The 8,646-nt window shown below is 49.3% G+C and overlaps 1 protein-coding gene across 1 annotated transcript; it reads left to right on the forward strand.

The window, feature by feature from the left end:
* The first annotated feature begins 330 nt into the window (after positions 1-330).
* COX14 (cytochrome c oxidase assembly factor COX14) lies at positions 331-7,429 on the forward strand. The gene is made up of 2 exons (XM_084254977.1): positions 331-410; positions 7,040-7,429. Exon 2 carries the CDS (start codon positions 7,048-7,050, stop codon positions 7,219-7,221), a length of 174 nt encoding a protein of 57 aa, XP_084111103.1. The 5' UTR covers positions 331-410; positions 7,040-7,047; the 3' UTR covers positions 7,222-7,429.
* Positions 7,430-8,646: the final 1,217 nt, after the last annotated feature.

An 8,646-nucleotide genomic window follows, 5' to 3' on the forward strand; every position in this document is an offset into this window, starting at 1 on the left:
GGTCACAAAAAAAAAAAAAAAAAGCCTCTCTTAACGGAGTATGACTACAACTCCCAGAATTCAACGGGCCCCTCCGAGCGGAAGGCTGGTCCGAGGACGCTTAGGAAGGAGGACCGGCCCGGAAGCCGGAAGTTGAGCGGCGGGCGCCGGGCGCGGTGGGCGGGGTTGCGCGGGGCGCGCGCGCGGGGCCGGCCTCGCCTGAGGAGCGACTCCTAGAGGGTGAGAGGAGCGAGTGGGCGGGAACGAGCTGCTCTCCTCGCCAATAGCGCCTCAGCGCGCAGGGCCGTCCCCGGCCGCTCCTGTCACGAGCCTGTTCTGGGGCCTGCGAGCCGGTGCTGGGGGTGCGCGGCCTGTGGTGGCGAGACCTTGTGCGCCGAGACGCGACTGGACGGGCCGGCGGCAGCCCTCAGGTACGCCCCCCCCCGCGCGCCCTCGCGGGCTGGCCTTTGCTGCCCGCCTCCTCCCCTGTCCCCGTCCGCGCCGTGCCCTTGAGTCACCGCCAGACCCGGCGCGGCCGGCCGCGAGCCTCGACCCGCGCCGCTTCCAGCCCAGCAGGCTCCTTGCAGCCGTCCGGTCCTGTCAGCCCTGGACTCCAGCCTCGCGTCTTACCCTCCACGCGCTGACCCTTGCCTTGTAGTCCGCCGTGCTCCGATGTGCGGCTTTCCCCGGCACCCTGGGTGCTTATCAGTCATGCAGCGCCACCCCTTTGCTGCTTCCACCCCGGGAATGCTCCCCCGCCGGCTTCTCTGATTGCGTAAATCCTGCTCACCCCTATAAAAAGACACTTTTCTGCCAACTTTTCTTGAGCTCCACTTTATCTATTCACTGTCATAATACCTCTTTTGGTCACCTGCCACCTTGTCCAGCAAATCGGGGATATATAGCGTATTTCCTTTGAGTCTGCGGTCTTCACAGCGCCAGTAAGAGAGAGAAATGAGTAAATCTAAGCTGATGAGTTGTCCAGAGGAGAAACCTGAGCCTTAATGATTCTTCCCATTTTCCTCCACGTTTTGCTGAAACCTGCAATTTAACACCATCACCCCATACCACCTAACTTTGTGCTTTTTTGAGAAAATGCATGTCCCTCTCATGAGAATGTTTACCTTTTCCTTCATTTGGATAATGCTTCTCCTTGAGATTCCAATTTCATCTTTTCCTGATTCACCAGAGACAGAGTGGGGAGTAGAACAGGGGGATCTACTGAACTACACTGCTGAGGGGAGCAGCGGTCGAGACAGGAGAGGTCTGCTGCACCATGTGGGTAGCTCCCTGGCTGGGGATGGAACTAGTGCTGCAGTGGCTGCTGATAGCTTCGTAGTGCTGAGACTTAACCCCTTACAACACCAAGGAGGCGCCCATCATGGATCTTGTTCCACCCAGCCTTGTTTATTTCATCCTCATTTTAGTCACATATTCAAATCCTCAAACATATTCCAATCTTCCTTTGGACAAGCAAATCAAAACTAGAATTTCCTCTGTCTTGTTACCTTCTCAAGCAGTTGCCCTATCATTCCCATTCTCTTATCCAGCAAATCACAAGAACATTGATTCTTTGGGGTGAGGGGGCTGTGATGATTCTTCTAATAATGTTTCTTTATGGCAGAAAAAATGCATGGACAGGGCCTCCCTGGTGGCACAAGGGGTTAAGACTCAACCAGTGAAGCTTATTGGCAGCCACTGCAGCATGAGTTCCGATCCCTGGCTGGCCATGGAGCTACCCACATGGCACAGCAGTCCTCTACTGTCTCCCCCGCTGCTCCCCTCAGTAGTGTATTACGGTCAATCTGCTTGTTCTGTTCCCCACTCTGTCTCTGGTGAATCCTCTCACCCCCCACGCCTCTGGCCTGTACCCCAGTTCTTGTATGCATAAATAAATAAATCTTTTTTAAAAATGCATACACTCTTGAAGTTAGGGAGAAGGATGGCTCATGGGCTTCCTGGGGTCTGAGTTAAGAATTTGTGCTCTTAATACCTGTTCCAGTTAGGTGCACTACATTGACTTTCACCAAGTGACCCAGTCACCTGGTCTCTTCTAGTGCTCCTATCTGAGCAGCGTTCATGGCACTTAACTTTGCAATAATGATTCCTAATTCTTTTTTTTTTTTTTTTTTTTTATAGAGGCATGCTTTATTTATTTATATTTGTTTGTTTGTTTGTTTATGCATGCACTGGGTACAGTCAGAAGCGCGGGAGGGTGAGAGAATTCACCAGAGCCAGAGCGGGGAGCAGAGCAGGCAGAAGGACCGAAGTACACTGCTGAGGGGAGCAGCGGGCGGCAGGAGAGGTCTGCACGCCATGTGGGACCCTCCTCCCGTGGCCGGGGAGCAGCCGGGGATCGAACCGGCGCCGCAGAGACCGCGGGCAGCTTCGCAACCCAGCGCTCAACCGCTGCGCCACTGGGGAGGCCCAATGATTCCTAATTCTTAATCTGACCCATCCAAAAGATACAGCACACCTCCATCAGTGGCAGTGACTTGATACAGCAGTGATTTTCAGCCAAGAAGGGGGGTGTAGTTATATGAAAAAGCCCCCCAGATGTTTCAGGAAGTTCTCACCTGCCTTCTTTCCTTAATTGTCTTCCTTCTTCAGACTGACATTCCCTAGGCCTCTTTCTCCTGGCCTCTTCCTCTGCATTGGTGTCATTGTTTACCGCCATCTGTATTTGTATATGTAGCTAGCTTCTCTCCCAGAGTGGGAAAATCTGGCTGATAGATACATGTATGTTGTTCTGAGCATTTAATTTTTTTTTTTTTTTTTTTTTTTCTGTGGAACCGTCGCCGGTGGCCAGGGATCGAACTGGTGCTGCAGAGGCTGCGGGCAGTGCTCAACCGCTGCGCCACCAGGGGAGGCCTACTTTCTTATTTCTTTCTTTTTTTTTTTTTTTTTAATAATAATGACTATTATTTTTTATTTTAAAGGGTTTTTTTTTTTGGGGGGGGTTATTTATTTATACAAGTCAGAAGTGTGGGAGGGTGAGAGAATTCACCAGAGCCAGAGTAGGGAGCAGAGCAGGCAGAAGGACCAAAGTACACTGCTGAGGGGAGCAGCGGGCGGCAGGAGAGGTCTTCGCGCCATGTGGGACCCTCCTCCGGTGGCCGGGGAGCAGCTGGGAATCAAACCAGTGCTGCAGAGGCTGCAGGCAGCTTCGCAACCCGGCACTCAACCGCTGTGCCACCAGGGGAGGCCCACTTTCTTATTTCTCTTAATAGTATAACAATCCATAAAGTTTTACTAACTTGCTACATTGGTGGTATTTTCAGCTTTGCACTAATCTAGTCAGTTAATAAATGCATTTATCCTTACCTCCTCTACTGCCCTGTTTATCTCAGGGTCTGTGAAGAGTTTTTGTTAATTTGGAAAATTGGAGAACTCTCTGGGTGGATTAGAAAAGAGCAATAAATGAGTTCTAGAAACCAGGATTAAGTCTGTTAGTCTTCTGTTACTCTTCTAGCTAAACTGTACCATCCTATCTGATTAAAATTTTTATTTATTTATTTTTGAGGAAAGATTGGTTTACATTGTTGTTTGTGTTTTAGAAGTATGGAATCTTCCCCTTTAGGTGGTTTTATTTCCCTGATATAGGTCCTCCCTGGTGGCCTAGGGGTTCAGTCTCTGTACTATCACCTGATGGCCTGCATTCAATCCCCGGCCAGGGAGCTGACCCACATATGGCGCAGCAAACATGTCTTATCTCACCCACTGCTCCCCTCAGCAGTGTATTTCAGTGAATCCACCTATTCCGCTCCCCCCCTCTTTCCCTGGTGAGTCATCTCACCCTGTGCACCTCAAGTCTGTACCCCAGTTCTTCTATGCAAAAATAAATTTAAAAAAAAGGGGAAAAACTATTTCCCTGACAATAAGTGATGAACATTTTTTCATGTGCCTGTTGACCAATTGTATGTCTTCTTTGGAAGTGTCTATTTAGCTCCTTCCCCCATTTTTTTGATTGGGTTGTTTTCTTTTTGTTGAGTTGTATGAGTTCTTTGAAGATCTTTGATATCAGCCCTTGTGAAATACCTCTCTGAAATACCCTGCAAGAGAACGGTGGGGAGACAGGAGAGATCTGTTTACCAAGAAGGGCTTACAGCTTTCTTTTTATTTTTTTTATTTTTTTTTATTTTTATATAGAGGCATGTTTTTATTTATTTATTTATTTTATTTGTTTGTTTTGTTTATACATGCACTGGGTACAGTCAGAAGCGCGGGAGGGTGAGAGAATTCACCAGAGCCAGAGCGGGGAGCAGAGCAGGCAGAAGGACCGAAGTACACTGCTGAGGGGAGCAGCGGGTGGCAGGAGAGGTCTGCGCACCATGTGGGACCCTCCTCCGGTGGCCAGGGAGCAGCCGGGGATCGAACCGGCGCCGCAGAGGCCGCGGGCAGCTTCGCAACCCAGCGCTCAACCGCTGCGCCACCGGGGAGGCCCCTTACAGCTTTCTTTTATAACCTGCTATCTGCTGGATTGTCTGGTCTTAGGTGTTTACCTATGACACAGAATGTGTCCTGGCCCTGCTCCACATTCAGGATCTTATGGACTGGTTCCCATAGCAACCTCATCAATTCCCTTTATCTGTTCAAGCCTCCCAAACTTGCCTGCTGGGTAGGGAATGAGGACTTAATTTTTAACCTTAGTAATGAAACCCTGACGTTTCCCCATCTCCCAAGAGGACAGTGACAAATCTATGGGAATAGGCCAGAGATCTGGCTTCTGTAGCATCTCCAGGCTGAGTTTTGGGGCAGAATGCTGACCCTTTCTAACGTATTGCTCTCTTGGAACAGTGGGGAATGGGGTCTGGAAGGGAATCAGATGGCTGCACTTTGGGCTTTCAGACAGGGTCAATTTTAGCCGCCATGTGTTGTGCTGAGAGGCTGCAGCTGGTGCTGGTTGTCCAAAATGGGCTGCCTAAGCATCCAGGTTCATATATTCTGCAGCCTTTTGTGCTTCTAGGTCTCCATGATGCTACTCCAGTGTGACTGATACTCCGTGACCGGAAGCTATCGTTTGATGGTCAGATGTTGAACAGAGGTTCGGGAGCTGGAACAGATGGACTATCACTGGTCACAGAGGGGAAGGCAAGGAGGAGGAAAGTGAAACTGCCCACCGTTCCAGCTATGGCAGCCTGCCCAGCTCTTGGGCACCTTTCAGGGACACATGGGAGTGTCCAGGCCAGACTGCTTCAGTTGTTGTCCATAAGCCAGATAGCCTGTTGGGGGTTTTGAACAAAGAACTATGGCCCACCTGATTGGGCCACCGCATTCTTTGAGGGTGCATGTAACTTTGGAGGTGCATGAAACTGCACCTCTGTTGGGGGCTGTATCCCAACCTGATACCCCTCTCCCAAGAGGACAATGACAAATCTTTGGGAATGGGCCAGAGATCTGGCTTCTGTAGCTGCGCCAGGCTCCAGACTTCAGTTGTTCCAAGGTTTCCTTGCAGTCCACCAGAGAACAAGAAACAGTGAAAGGGAATAAGGAGTCCCTGTACCCAGTTTCTCCCTGTACAGGCCACGAAAAAGTAGATAAGCTGAACACTGTCCTTTCTCAGTTTGAACCAGTGCTGCTTGGCTTTCATCCTCTGACCTTACTTAATGTCACTTTCCGTAGTCCCTTGGAATTATAATTCAAGGAAGTTACCAGTGTTCCGCCCGCGGGGCTCCCTCTGAGAACGTTTTATATCCCGTATCACTCCTGATCCAAGTCAGCTAATCCTGAGCTTTTCTTCCAATTTCTTGACTTTTAAGAAAAAAAAAGACTCCTGCTAATTTCACTCAGTCTTAATTTCTGTTCCATGAATAAAGAGGAGTCTACGCACACATTCATAGTCCCAAATGGAGGACTGCTTTGCTCAGAATGAGAGAGTCCCTTGCCGAACTTTCTTTTGTTCCCTAACTCAGAATATCCAGGAAACAGTTGAATTAAAAGTAATTTATCTCATGCAAATGTGAGTTAACAATTAGCTGGGAACTCAGCATGTTTCTTTGGCTTGGGAGATAGGTTCTTGGTATTGTGTTCAGAGCTTAGAATTAATGCCATAGAAAGTTAAGTATGAGTAAGTAATAAAAATATACTGTCTGCACTATTTGAAGCATATATTATGGCTTAAAGAGGTGCTTGAGGCTAACTTGTGATGCCAACCGCTGTGATTGTTTTTATGGGAAAACAAATTACATATTGTCTAGAAGGTTCCAATTAAATCCTTCTAGAAAGAGTAATTTGCTGCTAATATTTAAACCCTAGCTACGTCCATTAATGTCCTACTAACCAGAAAAACTGATACCTGCCTTAAGCGTTGTGCCCAAGGTCAACAGACTCGGCGAGCATAGCCTCCAAGAACCCAAAGACAGCCGATGCAAAGACAAAAGGGAGTTTATTTCAGACTCGAGTCCAGGCTCATGGCACCTACCAACGCAGTGGCAGATACCGAGAGCCCTGAACAAAGGAAGCAGGGGTCTTTTAATAAGGTTAAATTATGCTGGCAGTTACTCATTGGCTACAAGAATGCGTTCTCCAACTTTGCCCGGCTATCATTCTAAGCTGACTGGCCAGGCCAAGATGCAGCTCCAACCTGCAGCTCCAATTACAGCAAGTTTGCCCTCATTGGTGACCGGAGAGTAAGGGTGGAGTGAGGGTCGAAACTATCTCTGGAATGCAGTCTTTTCCCAGCAAAACCTAAAATTCTAAAATGGCAGTTACACAAAGCAATGGCTAAGAATACTTATGCTTGGTTCCACATTAAGTAATTGCCAATGAAGGATATTTTGGGGTGGTCCTACTTTCACCCCCTTCCCACACATGAAGAGCCAAGTGTTAGCTATGATGTCATTCAGATGTACCTGGTTCCAGCTGTGCTTCTGTATTGCATGCGCACGTTTATTTGCCCTTCTGACTGTGAGAGTTTGCAGAGGACTGTAATGCAGGGGCTGTGCAGTAGAGTGCAGACAGACTGAGCAGGATGCAGACGCTAGGGAATGACCTTGATCAGCAAAGTGGGCTGGGCAGGTAAGGCTTTATCCTTGGGTCTAAATCCAGTCTGTCCTTGTAGGGGACGACATGCCAACTGCCAAGCAGCTAGCTGACATCGGCTACAAGACCTTCTCCGCTTCCATGATGCTCCTCACTGTGTACGGCGGCTACCTCTGCAGTGTCCGAGCCTACCACTTGTTCCAGCGGCGCAGCCTCCGGCGCCAGGCTGCCGAAGAACAGAAGCCCTCAGGAGTTCTGTAGAGCCAGCGACTCTTTTCTTTGAGCAGAGAGGCCTGAGGCATGCTGTGGAAAGACCTCACCTGCAGTCATTTCCAAGTCAAGAGAACTATGGTTTTCAAACCCTGCTGGAAAGAAGTTCCCTTGTTCTCCCTGGTACTGCCAGTTTGGGGAGGCTATTGAGTCATGACAGGAATTGGAGGGTGAGACCCACCTACAAACAAACATTAAATATTTTGCCATGAATGCGTCTTGGCGTTTTTGTTTACTCAAATAGGGCATGAACCACCAAGGTGCAACCTTGGCTACCGTTTTCTAGTCAAACTGGATGTAGTGCCAGCAAGCAGGGGGCAGGTTCTCTATCGATTCTGGCAGACAGATAAAGGAGAGTCCTGGAGCCCTCAGTGGCTTTTTCAGGCTTTAATGCTCTTTCTATGCCAGTTGTTGTGAGGCAAGTCCGCCGGCTCGTGAGGCCAGGGTGCTAGGAGGCTGGCAGGCCTCCCACTCCCCAGCGAATCTGTATGCTTTTCTCTTTGGGTTCTCTCTGGCATTGTCCAGTGGCCCTGCCTCTCTGTAGTCCCTCATCCTCGCGTAGCCATCCTCCGCCGCAGCCATTCTGTGCAGTTACACCTGCCCACACCAAACTCCAGGTGTCCACAATCAGGCATGCGTGCCCCGGACTCACACTCCCACGCTCCTGCATTTGCACAAACAAGACCACAGGTGATAGCCATAGAGGCCAGTGGCGTAAAAGCCGGCCAATTCACCTGCCCTACACTGGCGTTCTAAAGCTTTTAGCAACCATGAAGTGTAGGATATATAGTTTTAGGATAAAATACAGGGGAAAATCTGCCCCAACTTCTGTATAAATCCCCTAAGAGGACTGTAAAGACCAGACTCTCCTTTGGTTCAGGTAACGGGGTGTTCTGGCAGCATGGTTACACATGCACCTCTGTGTCAAGGAAGGCAGAGGCCCTGGTTTAACAGCCCTGTCAAAACTGCATGAAATGGAGGAGGCATAGTTGCCGCCAGGAAGGGTTTTGGGACAGACCAGTAACACAGCCGACCCCTTTAAGCTCAGTAGGTATAGCATTAGTACAGGGACTGATTTTTCACTCTGCCACCACACAGAAAATCTACCTGCAGGCCTTACAGCAGAATTGTGAAGAGCATTTGGAAAAAAACCAATGCATTCAAGGTAAAACCCAATCTGCAGCGCAGGTTCCATCCCGGCTGGCCGGCGAGAATCCCACATGGCTAAGTAGACCTCTCCTGTCTTGCCCCCTGCTCCCCTCAGCAGCGTATATTTTGTCAGTCTGCCTGTTCTGTTCCCTGCTCTGTCTCCAGTGAATCCTCTCATCCTCCCGCGGATCTGGCCTGTACCCCGGTTCTTGTATTAAAATAAATAAATTTTTAAAAAAAGAAAAAAGAAGGGCCTCCCCTGGTGGT

This window comes from Talpa europaea (genome assembly GCF_964194135.1).
Source record: "Talpa europaea genome assembly, chromosome: 15".
NCBI classification, from domain to species: Eukaryota; Metazoa; Chordata; class Mammalia; order Eulipotyphla; family Talpidae; genus Talpa; species Talpa europaea.

What these genes read in the sequence shown, in the direction of transcription:
- COX14 (XM_084254977.1), top strand. Translation starts at nt 7,048, where the DNA reads ATGCCAACTGCCAAGCAGCTAGCTGACATCGGCTACAAGACCTTCTCC.